Source organism: Dendropsophus ebraccatus, chromosome 5 (assembly GCF_027789765.1).
Source record: "Dendropsophus ebraccatus isolate aDenEbr1 chromosome 5, aDenEbr1.pat, whole genome shotgun sequence".
NCBI lineage: Eukaryota > Metazoa > Chordata > Amphibia > Anura > Hylidae > Dendropsophus > Dendropsophus ebraccatus.
The window spans coordinates 133,636,362-133,649,994 of NC_091458.1; the positions used below are offsets into that span (position 1 = coordinate 133,636,362).

The 13,633-nt window shown below is 42.2% G+C and overlaps 1 protein-coding gene across 5 annotated transcripts in view; it reads right to left on the reverse strand.

The window, feature by feature from the left end:
* COL16A1 (collagen type XVI alpha 1 chain) overlaps positions 1–13,633 on the reverse strand; it is a 150,924-nt gene that overhangs the window by 7,315 nt on the left and 129,976 nt on the right. For all 5 annotated transcript variants that reach the window (XM_069971325.1, XM_069971322.1, XM_069971323.1 and 2 more), the window contains 16 exons: positions 12,560–12,613; positions 11,084–11,137; positions 9,188–9,241; positions 8,690–8,734; positions 8,552–8,605; positions 5,927–5,962; positions 5,585–5,647; positions 5,330–5,401; positions 5,195–5,248; positions 2,334–2,378; positions 1,933–1,977; positions 1,775–1,828; positions 1,637–1,690; positions 1,504–1,554; positions 1,332–1,421; positions 1,162–1,197 (listed from right to left, as the gene is read on the reverse strand). In XM_069971325.1, coding sequence (XP_069827426.1) covers positions 1,162–1,197; positions 1,332–1,421; positions 1,504–1,554; positions 1,637–1,690; positions 1,775–1,828; positions 1,933–1,977; positions 2,334–2,378; positions 5,195–5,248; positions 5,330–5,401; positions 5,585–5,647; positions 5,927–5,962; positions 8,552–8,605; positions 8,690–8,734; positions 9,188–9,241; positions 11,084–11,137; positions 12,560–12,613 — 861 coding nt within the window. The remainder of the gene's footprint in view (positions 1–1,161; positions 1,198–1,331; positions 1,422–1,503; positions 1,555–1,636; positions 1,691–1,774; positions 1,829–1,932; positions 1,978–2,333; positions 2,379–5,194; positions 5,249–5,329; positions 5,402–5,584; positions 5,648–5,926; positions 5,963–8,551; positions 8,606–8,689; positions 8,735–9,187; positions 9,242–11,083; positions 11,138–12,559; positions 12,614–13,633) is intronic.

Genomic DNA, 13,633 nt, shown 5'->3' on the forward strand with positions numbered 1-13,633 from the left:
ATAAAGTATATGTGAGTGAGGGGTTATAATGGGGAATTTTACTGCCTTGGGGTTTGGTCTGATGTTCATCTCCTGCAATGAGACGGATCAAGCAGCCCACGGAGCCACATACGTCCCCCGACTCAATCTAACACCCAGACGTTGACTGATCAAAAGTTTTCAGATGTTTCTATGTGAAAGTGACATTAAAGCTTTAAATGGAAAAAGACAATGAAAAAAAAATGCAGATTACCGTCCCACGGGTCCCTGCATAAATTGTGGTATGTCATTCTAACCTGAGACTTTCATCTCTTCTATAGCAACAGTTGTTTTGTCTAAATTTTTAGTGTGAAATTTACAAGCTATATTAATTGTATTGTAGCTGTAACAATACACGTGCTACAGTTCTTACTGCATAAAGCAACCAGAAATAAAATCAGTCTAAATTCTTTACTGCAATCTTCCCGTAACATGCCCATATTGTGACTGCTTTCATGTTGTTTTCTCTTTATAAAGAGGGAAAACATGACGAAAGAACAAAGGAGTACCTAATTATAAAAGAAAACAATACCTTTACATCTCACAATATTTAGGGATTAGTCACACATAGTTAATTTTCAACTCATCATATGTACAGCACAGTAACAGAAACCCTCATTCATGCAATATTCAGTAGTATGCTATAACTGTTGCTGATTTCAGTTATTTACCCAATGTAAAAACTGGAGAAAAAATGTACATGCAAATCTGAGACAGGACCTGGGACGTGATGAGGCAGGCCCACTCAGTCAGAGGTGGGACACTGCTGCAGCCACTGCCAGCCTGAGTGGGCCTGTCCCATCATGTCCCAGGTCCCGCCCCGAACGAGGAAGCAGAAGGAGACCGGGGGACTGGAGTGGCGGTATGGAGGCACCCGCACTGAAGCCAGGGAGGTAAGTACATGTCATTTTTTTCACTCAAGGTGAAAGGTCACATAATGTGAGTCTATAGAGCTATCTCGCTCACACAGACACAGAGCGGGGACAGCGTACCGCTCTCTCTTTTTCTTTTGAACAGTAGTGGTATGAACACTCAGCCATGACCAATAAAGACATTTGATGTGTTTCTTTTGTGTGTCACAAGTTTTTTTTTTTTTGTGTGACATATGCTTTAGATATTATCTTACCTGTAAACATTACATACCTCTTTACCTGATGCTCCATCTGATCCAGTTTCACCCTAATAAAAACAAGAAAATTATTTTTCAATGTGTACTCACCCTTTATTTTCTTTACCTTTATAAAAAAATCATCCGATTCACAAGTGTCGTTACTAAAATAATGTTGGACAGCTATTATCATTGTGATACTTACAACAGGCCCAGGGTGTCCTGGGGTGCCTGGTTCACCAGGAAGACCCATCAAACCTCTCTCACCAGGGGATCCTCGTTCACCCTTCGAACCCTAAAATTCAAAAACGCAAAAAATGTTGGCAACAAATTTATATATTTTTAAATTAGTGATTGAGTAAGCAGTAAGACCTTACCAATCCTGGAGGTCCAGGGCTGCCTGGCTGTCCTGGGCTTCCTGAAGCTCCCTAGAAGTAAGGTTATATATACTGAGTAACATGGACATCATAAGGGCGTATATAACCTAACAAATGCTATTGGTTTACTTACTATATGGCCTGGAGGACCTGGGCGTCCTTGGGGACCCATTGGACCAGGATCACCCTAAATAGAAATAATATAAATATCAATTGAGATTTCACATCAACCATCAACTTTCAGAATGAATGAATGAAGCTGTGGGCTTGCCTCCGCTCCTGGTCTTCCTGGACTTCCCTGAGGTCCAGCTGGTCCACAATCTCCCTGAGACAAAGAGTAACAAATGGCAATTTATTTGGTTTGATTAATGTATACTATACTCTAGACCTGGAATGATAAAGATTCTATATAGTGTCAAATAATTGTACCTTTGGTCCTGGTAGGCCCATGTGCCCTGTTTTTCCTTTAAATCCCTAGAATAAAAATAAAGTTTTTTCCTTTAGACCTCATGTTTGATTGAATAATGTTATGCAAATACTCCAATACATGAGATCCAAAATGAAGACAATGGGGGAAATTTATCAAGCAGTCTTACAGTGGGAGTATTCTCTGTTGTTTAAAGAAACCAACTGTGTTGCCATTCAGTTAATTTGGAATTGTGCATGTTAGTTGTGTCCGAATTCCCATACGTTATGGCCAAAACAGCCCTTTAAATTATCTAACACAAACACTAGCAGTTGAATAGATGATGTCACCATGATATTTGTAATGAATATCCTAGACCATTACCAGGGGCCAAAACAGAACTTGGTATTAGGCTTCAACTCACCGGAAGGCCCTTAATCCCAGGAGGACCTGGAGGACCTGGTTCTCCCTGTAAATAGAAGAAAAGACAAATTGCCACGAGCAGCTTGTGTTTTACTATTAAATAGTTTAGCATATAACTTTAAAAAGCTAAAGATAAAAATGTACACACATCTACTCACATAAAACTTTACCTAACAATAATTTAACTATAAGTAGCTACTTTCTTTTACTATGAGCAAGGCCAGGACATGGGAAACATGAGCTAGGCAGTCTCTGCTCACTCCAGCTGCATGTATGGAGTCCCCAGCAGTAGGGATGGTCTGAACCTGCCGAGGTTCGGGTTTGTATGAACCCAAACGCTCGGGAGCAGATTCCCGCTGTCTACCCGCTCCGTGGAGCAGGCGGATCCAGCGGGAGTAACGCCTGAAAAACTGGGATACAGCCTATGGCTATGGCTGTATCCCAGTTTTCCAGGCGGTCCTCCCACTGGATCCGCCCGCTCCACGGAGCGGGCAGACAGCGGGAATCATTACCAAGGGTTCGGGTTCGTACGAACCCGAACCGAACTCGGTTCGGACCATCCCTACCCAGCAGCCTTATTACCTCCTCCTGTCTTAGGGTACTTTTACACGGAACGATAATCGGCCAAATCGGCCCGATTTGGCAGATTATCGCTCCGTGTAATGAATACAACGATCAGCCAATGATCGTTGTCATCGGCTGATCGTTCATATAGGTTAGAACCTATATTTGTCGGGCGCCGACCGTTTGATAGCGGTGCGCAGTTGGCGACTGACGATATACTTTACCTATCCACGCTCCAGGGCTGCTCCTGCGGTCCTTCATAGCTGACAGGCCGCTCTGAAGCTAGAATGCGCGGGACCTGGGAAGAAGAAAACCGCAGAAGCAGCCCTGGAGCGTGAATAGGTAAAGTATATAGTTTGAGCAAGGGCTGCAAGAACATCGGTAACGATGTAATAGGCCCAGTAAACGAGCGCCGATCTAGCAGATCGGCGCTCGTTTAAAGGTATTATCAGGCCCCCATCAGCCCGTGTAATACCACCCTTATATGGGGCATAACTGGCAGCACAAGGTAACTTTAGCACCTGGGCTCCTCGGCCCCGTGTTGGGCGACAACTGTAGTGGATGCACCTCAAGAGAGCTGTCATATTGACCGTCTGTTCCGAATTACAAGTTATAACGTTTATAGTGTACAGCATGACACTCTCATGGTTAAAGTGACACCTCCTTTTTGCATTCTGACATCTCTAATCAGGTGTAAAGGGTAAATTTAGCGGTTTTCATACCTTATTTTATATCATATGTCATGGTGCTTGTTCAAGTAAAAATCATCTTTTATCAACTGCAGATTGTGGTAAGTGGGCGGGGCCTCGCGGCATTAGCACCACTTAGCCCCGCCCACAACAACACAGTTGGCCACGCCCCCTCACCGTCCATTGGAACAGGCTGGCCGAAAGGTCTAGACCCCAGCCCCTTTACGTCGTCCAACCAATGGACGTCAAGGGGGCGGGGTAAACGGTGCTGTTGTGGGCGGGGCTAAGTGGCGCTAATGCCGCAAGGTCACGCCCACTTAATACAATCTGCAGTTGATAAAGGGACACTTTTTACTTAAACAAGCACCATGACGTATGATATAAAATAAGGTATGAAAACCACTAAATTTACCCTTTACACCTGTGTAGAGATGTCAGAATGCACAAAGGGGGTGACAGTGTCACTTTAAGGTGGATCTCGTGTAAGTCTTGTGTCACTACTTCACTGGCTGAGGTACCATGTACCTGGTCATATGGGGAATACCTGAAACCATTCTAAAGCTATTCAGCCAGTATATTACAACCACAAGTTACTGAATCAACTGTGGGTCTAGAGATCAAAACTGAAAATACCATAAATCTCTATGATGCTTTCAGTTCAGGTCATCAGACCCACATTGGGGCATGGAATTGTACCTGTAATATGGACACAAATCTGATGGGCATGTACCGTATGCCTAATAACCTAATCATCACACCAATCAGCAAAATCATTCTCCTAATGTAATGACCTCCCCTCTGTGACGTGGCTCCATTGATTCACAGAGGGGAGGGGGTTTCACCACACAGGCCGACGGACACACCTCTAGTGATTCATGCACGGCCGATGCCCGGTAATAGACTGGCGCCACGTGTGGGAATCGGGCCGCAGTTTAAAAAAAGGACCGCGGCACCGGCATCCCCATGCCAGTCTATTCATGGATAAAAACAAACAAACAAACATGTACTAGTGGTACATTTGCTTTAAGTATACATATTGTACATGGTAGGAATGTTTAACAGAGCCAGTTGGGTATACAGCTGTATACACTTAATCTATTAAGTGTCCCTTCAATAATTGTTAAAGGGAACCTGTCACCCCCTGTGCCGGGGTAAAGGCCGCCCGACCCCCTGCTAGAGCCCCAGATACTTACCCCATCTCGCCAAGTCCCGTTCCTGGAACCTGTCCCAGGATGGATATATCCCCGTCAGAAGCCCCGCGTGCGCTGCTGAGATGAGTCCGACGCCCATAGAGAATAAATGGAGCCGTCATTCTGTATGGGCGTCGGAATCATCTCTGCAGTGCGCGCGTCAGGCTTCCGACAAGGATATCTCCGTCCTGGGGCCGGCTCCAAGAACGGGACTTGGCGAGATGGGGTAAGCATCCGGGGGTTTAGCGGGGGGTCGGCAGCCTTCACCCCGGCACGGGGGATGACAGGTTCCCTTTAATATGGAAGATATCATGCTGAACGAGGTAGCAAAGTCCAGCTGTATGTACAAACAGCAAATGTCCCTCTGAATATGAGCAATAGAATTTATTTACAACCAATCATTATAGTCTAGTACTTACCCTTGCACCATGTTTTCCATCTTTTCCATCTAGACCCTCAATTCCAGGAGGACCCTAAAAATTTCAATTTAGAATAATGTTAATGTATTTCTGATACATTATTCACTAGTTCTCTAAAAAGAAAACTGTATTTACCTGTATTCCAGGAGTTCCTGGGGGACCAGGGGGTCCACTAAGTCCTGGAGAACCCCGTTGTCCCTCTGCACCCTGTGTACAGACAAGAAAATAAGAGAATACAATGATGTAGTGAGACAACATGATAAAATAGAACGCACTATAAATTGATATAATGGAACTCTCTACAATACATATGTTTATAGTGGTTCCTTCTCATATACCATATGTGGTATAAGACAGAATCTTCAGAGAAGGGAGTTCCGATAAGCTTACCTTTTCAGCAGGTGGTCCAGATGGTCCTGCTGGTCCTTGCTTTCCTGGGAATCCTGGAGGTCCCTGAAATTAGAATATTGTTAGGTTTCTCGACTTCTTAAAATACAAATGCCATACTAGCCTATTGTCCAGCTGTTATTATTTAGTGATGACCTTGCCAGGGGGGCCCGGTCGTACACGAGTTACTATATATTAAAAGATACTGTACAATGAATGAATTAAAAATAAAATAATATGAAGAAAAATATTTAAATGGAAGTATATTTTAGGAAAATGTATCAAATGTACTGTATATTTAACAGTTACAAAACAATAAAAAAAACTATATCTATTATGACTTACCTGATTCCCAGGGAGTCCAGGTGGGCCAGGAAATCCCTGTGGTTAGAAATAAAGAGGAAAGCTACAGTACAATATATTGTGAATACAATACTATACAATCCTCATACATTGCTTACCCAAGTTATCCATTTGCATTATATTCAAGACAAGTCTCTAGACTGAGGGTTCTATTACACGGGCCAATATGCTAGACGTACGCTTGTTTACTGGGCCGATTACATGGACCGATAATCATTTAGCAAGGGCTGCATGGACATCGGATTTGCAGCCTCGGGACCAGGGAGAAAGCAGAGCGCAGGAGAACAGGAATGTGGACAGGTAATGTATTGACTGTTCGTCAGCCATTGGCCGCACATGGCCGATGATTTTAGGTCTGGACCTAAAGAAACGATCGACGATCAATCGGCTGATTGTTTTCTCTATTACATGGAATGACAATTGGCTGAATTGGGCCGATTTGGCTGATTATCAATTCGCGTAATAGGGCCCTGAGTAAGCAGGAGCTCCTGATGAAGTGAGCGTACGTACGTTGGGCTGTCAGAGCTGGACAGGGGAAAGATATCAGTGTGGCATTACGTGTTCACCATATTGTGTTACATGTTTCGCATTTTGTGTTTTCTCTTTTGAGATTTCACTTGGGCGTATTTGCTAGTTACTTTCTGTAGATATTATACTATATATATTCTACTAGCTCAGCCTATGCAATAGTGCTATTTCCTATTGGCCCTATGGTTTTGTGAGCAATTTCTTTCATATACTAATGGCATACATGAGGTGACCGCTGTGTGGTGTCATTGCTTTTTGCAAGCATCCCATCATATTATATTTATGTTCATGATATAAATTGTCATGTGACAAGCTACATATCCCACTGATGTCTATCTCCCTCTCCAGTTTGTACTTCTGTGTAATTTATCCCATGAATTTTATTGTGTTTTAATTATTTGTTATGATTGATTTATAAAGAATGTCATGTACTTTCTTTAATACTGTCTGTAGTTGTGCAATTTCTTTTGGGTATTATACAGTGAGCTTGCTGTAGGAGCCCGCTCTAAGTCTTCCAGGCGCTTCCAGCCTGTGACATTATGATGACCCGACAGCGTACCTGGCAACGAGGGAGTTTGGAATCCAGGATTTTGTATGACTGGCAGGGGTCCCTTAGAGTTTTTGATCATGTGTGTATGGTGAGGATCAGTGGTCTGGTCCAATCACCATCTGGAACAGACCCCTGACCTCCTATATAGCTTTACTAGACAGTTAACCTATCGCTCGGTATTCCTGACCCTGGCTTTTGTACTCTAACTACCCATGGTAAGTGGCTCCCTTGACCTTTGGCTTTCATGACACGACAATGGCTCTGCCATAGAGTTCTATGATTCTATTATTATTATTTCTATTATTTATAAAGCGTCCTTACAGGAACAGGAACATTACTAGATCAGAACACATTACGGGGAGAGAGACAGGAGGTAAAGTGCAACCAGTCAAGTGTGATGCAAAATTATTGTAGGTTGTAGCCTAGTTTGAAGAGATGGATTTTCGGGTTACTTTTGAAGGACTTGATGGTGGATGAGAGACGGATGTGTCGGGGTAGTGAGTTCGAGAGTATGGGGGAAGCTCGGGCAAAGTCTTGGAGGCGGTTGTATGAGGTACGAACAAGGGGGGAGCGCAGAAGGAGGTCATTGGAGGATCGCAGGTTGCGTGAGGGACGGTAGAGGGATATCAGGTCAGAGATGTTTGGAGGGGACAGGTTGTGGATGGTCTTGTACATAATGGTCAACTATTTAAAGTGAATACGTTGGGCAGTGGGGAGCCAGTGGAGGGACTGGCAGAGGGGAGAGGCTGAGGCAAAGCGAGGGGAAAGGTGGATTAGTCGGGCAGCAGAGTTAAGGATAGACTGGAGGGGAACGAGGGAGTTAGATGGAAGGCCAGAGAGGAGGATGTTACAGTAGTCCAAGCGGGAGATAATGAGAGCATGGACTAGCAGTTTTGTGGAGTCAGGGGTAAGAAAAGAGCGGTTTCTGGAAATGTTTTTGAGGTGAAGGCAGCAGGAGGTGGTCAGGGCCTGAATATGTGGTTTAAAAGACATGGCAGAATCAAAGGTGACCCCAAGGCAGCGGACTTGAGGGACAGGGGACAGAGAGCAGCCATTGATAGTGATTGACAGATTAGACGGCAGGGTGGAGCGAGATGGGGGAAAGATGATAAATTCTGTTTTGTCCATGTTGAGCTTTAGAAAGCGAGAGGAGAAGAAGGAAGATATGGCTGATATCAGTTTGGCTGTTTGGCATTAATTTAACGTTAAAAAAAATAAATAAACAGTGTGTAACTGTTGAGGTATATAGGCCACACAAACACACACATATTACACAATTACAATTACAATATTACACAAATGGAAATGCCAACAATTCCAAATGTATGTCTTCCTTGGAACAAAACAGTATACTTGTGGCTAATAGAAATCTATGGATCCCACCCGTTTTATCTCCAGAAAAGGTTTTGTTTTCTTTTCAAAAGTATTCGGCAAACTAAATTGTGATGAGAATATTGGAAACATCTTCTCTTTAAATATGAACTAGTACATGCAGTGCAGTTGACGCCTTCAATTAAGCAGCTACTCACTTGATCGCCCTTTTCTCCAGTACTTCCAGAGACTCCTCTTTCTCCTCTTGGTCCCTAGACAAGTACAGTACAATTCTGTCACATATCTAAGCATTTTAAGCAAGCACATAAAAATAAAAATTGAAAGAAAGATCTTACTGCAGGTCCAGCAGGGCCAGGAACGCCAGGAATACCAGGAGGACCCTTACATTTTAGAAAGAAAATAGAGATATGGAATATTTTTTTAAATTGTGTTGAAAATGTTCATTTAAAGATAGATATAAAGTGACCAAGCAAACACATAATACTACCTACTTAGAAATGAGAAACATACTACCAAAAGATGCCAACAGCATCCTTGTTTTATTGATCCATCAAGCAGATATATAAATGTTGGTATACAACTGGTTTAAGCTTGATGGATTTCTTTTCTTTTTCCTAACAGGATGTAAACTTTTCTGGTTGTTCTTTGACTTGTTGCTAATAGTAATCTATGGATACCGCCCATTTTGTCTCCAGAAAACTTTTTGTTTTATTCCAGAAGTATTCGGCAAACTGTTTCTAAAATGCGGTGTAAGTTATGGTGAGAATATTAGAAACAGGTTATCTTTAAATATGAACAAATACATCCAGCAACATCATCATTTATTGACTTACCGACTCTCCTTTTTCTCCAGCTGGTCCGGAGTATCCTCGTTCACCTTTACTACCCTAAAAAAATATACATTGCATAAGGGTAAAAGTACATGAGAATCTGCTTATGCTTTCACACAATAGAAACCCAATGTGAAAGCTTGAGGTCCTATTTTATATAGGTACTGTGCCAATAAAAGTAATTTTTAATGATATTGTTTGAAGCAAAATCTTCTATCCCGGTCAGGTCTACAGGTGCCTTCATAATTTTTTCAGCAAAAAGAATTCCTGATGGCCCATAACACAGTATATGATATTGAAGGAGATAACTGCAAACTCATTATTAATCCTTCCCACCTTCTTTTTCCATTTTCATTGGATCACATATGGATTTGTAAAAGTCTAAACTATCACACTTGATGTATTTGTGTTTATTTCAACCCACTTACTTTTTATCTATAAATGTAATATGGCTATAGCTTGCCTTAATTTTTTCATTTTATTTGTTACTTTGCTGTATATAGAATTATAGACAAGTGCAAGTGCACTCACTTTAAACCACATCATTTCAAATAATTAATCAAAGCTTTGATATTTAAAGCGAATGTACCACTAGTACATTGTTTTTTTACATGAATAGACCAGCGCCGGCGAAGGGATGCTGGTGATACGGCCCTTTTTTTTGAACCGCCTCCCAGTTCCTGCGCATGTCACCGGTCTAATTCTGAGCACCGTCCGGATATTAAGCACTGGGGGCAAGCCCGCCAGCCCCCAGTGTAACGATCTGCCCTCCTCTCTGTGACGCGACTTCATTGATTCTAATGGAGCCGTGTCACAGAGGAAAGGGGGTTTCATCACAGGCCCGCCCCCAGTTCTTCATGCCTGGTAACGGGAACCGGGCGACAGTTCAAAAAAAGGACCGCGCCACCAGCAACACCGCGAAAAAGCTATGTACCGGTGGTACATTCGCCTTAAGGAAACCAGCCACCAGATCCTCATTCTACCCGGTGAACGAAAGCACAAAAAGAGGACTGGCTCCCTTTGGGTGGCATTCACACATTCTGTAATTACGTTTGATCTACAATGAAAAAAGGCTTTGTCGTTCCTGGCATCATCAATCATTATGATGTTGGGAGCTCCGAAATATGCAAATATTTAAAGAACTTGTACAGTAAAGTAGTGTGAAGATTTAAGCAGTTTCTGAGCTCCTGGCATTGAATGAATGATGATGCCAGAAACTCCAAAGTCCATTCTGTTGCACATCGTCGGAATGTGTGAATGTGTCCCCTTAAAGGGGTAGTGCGGCGTTTCAAAATTATTCACTAAATAACACACATTACAAAGTTATACAACTTTGTGATGTATGTTATGTTAGTGAATGACCCCCTTCCCCATGTTTCCCTCCACCCACGCTAGACCCGGAAGTGTGCTGCACTATACTCACCTGATTCGTGTCGACCCCCGTCCGCCATCTTGGGACAATGAAGTCATCTTCGGGAGGCAGGCCGAATCGCTCCATCTATCCCTCATGCCAGCCCCCCCTCTGCCGCGTCATTAGCTGCTCAGCCACAATTGGCCAATCGGCAATCGCGGCTGAGCAGCTAATGACGCGTCATAGGGGGCCGGCATGAGGGGCGGCTAAAGCAGTTCGGCCGGCCTCCCGAAGATGACAACTTATTTAGGGGATAATTTTGAAACTCCGCACTACCCCTTTAATTCCACAGATTTGATCAGAAACGCTTTGTTTCAACCAGCCCACTGGGCTTGAATGATAGTTCTTACCATGTGATTCAAGCCTGATAGAACAAGGCAAGGAGAAACCATCAGGTGATCTCCCCTGTGAGAAGGCATCTGCAAGACTATGTGCTAGTGCTGTAAAGGTTAGTTGTGTTTACTTTATAACAAAAAAAAAATACTTACAGGAAGTCCTGGGGGTCCCAAAGTTCCAGGATATCCAGGAAGTCCAGGGGGTCCCTAATGACACAAGTTACACAAATGTCTGAGAGAGTCTGAAGAGGTATACGAGATCTTATGACAAACATTCTACTTGTATTTGTGGGTTTTCTGATGCCTGTACTACAATGTTGACTGTTGTGTCAATTCTAGAATAAATTATTTAAAAAAATGGTCACTCTGAGAAATTTGAATAAAAAATCGTGACGCCTTAAAACGAATAAGTTTTACTGACAATCACTCGCACTGAATGCGTGAAGCTGACATTTTTAGTGACCAGTATTAGAAAAATTCCATTAAGCTTCATAATAACTTAAATGGTTTATAATAAATGTTACGTTTTTTGGCGTATTACCACTATAATGTGAATTAATGATGCCAGTAAATTACCACTCTCCAAGTATAAATAAAGCGGGCATAAAATGAAGTTTTTTTTCGGTGTTTGCAGTATTTAAGCGGCACTCATGTAAGGCTTATTCAAGCAGTGCATCCCTTGCAAAAACCAAACAATAAAAATGTTTTATTACTTTAATTAGGTTCCGAGTTTTAGAGTAACTGCTTTGCATAAACATAATTGTAAGCGATCTGCTTTGTGAAGTGTAGAAGAGTGGTTGCATTTACGTATAACATGATACCCACATCATTCTCTAATTATAATACCTGATCACGTCTTATATTGATATGAATACTTTTTTTTTTATTATTCTTTTTATTTTGAAGGGTACCGTTCACCTGCAGTTGCCGCTGATGCTGGAAGACAGGGTTGCTATGGATACATACCCTGTTGGGCAAGTCCTGTACATAAACCCTATTATTTAGAATAGGGCTCATGCACAGAACTGTCCCATGTCACCAATTGGGGGGCATAGCACCATGGTGAAACCTTCCCTTTAAGTGATGAATCTGTTATGTGTGGCCTGGATGTCAGAGGGCTGGTCCAATCACGCCCTGGACTAGGACTTTGCAATCTCATAAGAAGTCCACTTGTGCTCTGGGACATTGCTTGCGATATTCTCTTGTAGCTTGAGCTGGCATTTTGTATTTGACTGTTTGGTTTTGATTCTGACCTCTTTGCCTGTCTTTCTTACATGCTTTGCCTGCTGTTTTTGTACCGTTTTGCTGTCTCCAGTTTAACTGTATTTTCCTGGCTTTTCTTTATTGTGTTTTTCTGTCTTGTCTCCATAAGTGTTTTATTATCTAGCATAGGGACTATCACCCAGTTGTCACCGACCACCTAATATCGAGCTAGCAAGTAGGCAGGGACAGTCTTGGGGGGGGGGGGGGGGTCTGGCGCTAGGGTTCACACTGTCCGTATGTCCTGCAGGTCCCGAGTTCCCTTACAAAATCGTTAACATGCCAGCATTTTCATCACTATTTCAATATTTGTAAGCCATAACGAACTGACCAAAATAATGCAGTGTGAAGGTGGCCTTAATGACTTACCGGCTCTCCTTTATCTCCATGAGGCCCAGGCGGTCCTCTTTCTCCTTGCATCCCCTTGAAAAGTAAAATAGATATAATAAATTTCTATCTAATTATTTGCCCCAGGATTAAACTCCAGATTCTACCAATAATCTGGAGCTTATTTCCCAGTGTTCAAAGCAGAATTGATACTTACCTATAGGCAGTGGCTGGAGGAGAGAATATTATGAAATAATTTTTTCACATGGACACTTGCTTACAATTACAAAAAATTGCAACCAAGTGTGGGTATTTTAGTTATTTTTTTTATAAGCTTTAGAAACATTTTTTTAGAACAATTTGAAGACTGCATCTTCCAGTGGAAGATATATATCATTGGTGCAGCTCTATACCACCATTTTCATCGGAATGATAAGTGACACACAACACATTAGCGTCATTCTAAAGATTGGTTAATGAGGTGAGACGTGAAACATGTAACTACAGGAGAATATCAGTAACACTGGTGACATGGGTTGTATAATGTACAAAACATCATTTACAATTACAAAAGGTTGAAGGGATGTGTATCAGGGGTACGGGGGTTGGAAGAAATAGCATATTTTGTTTCGTAAATTGGTTCTCAATAATAGCAGTAAGCTATTTCCATCAATTATAATATTAGAATGTTGAAAGTCATTCCATTAGAGCCATTGTTTGACATCTAGCATTGGCTTTTAAGCAGTTGTGATCATAGCCCCCTGTGCCTGATACAGACCCCGTACATATAGTATAGCAAAAGGTACACCAAAGATGGCAGAACAAAGGAATCCCACTCACCAAAAAAAAAACAAGTGCAGAAAACAGCTTGATTAGGTGAATGAACACATGTAGAAAACTTGACTAGGACAATGAGACACTGGGCTCATAGGGTAATGTAAGATTTGAGGACAGGATGGTGCTCTCAAAGACAAAACACTTAACACAGTGGTGTAAAGTTAGGGTAGGTAGCTTGAAGGTAGTGACAAGTGGCAGCCAAATCTGGTCCCTACAGGGCTTTTCCCAAATATGAAATCTATTTATATATATGTATGTAAATAAACTTATATTGGTAAA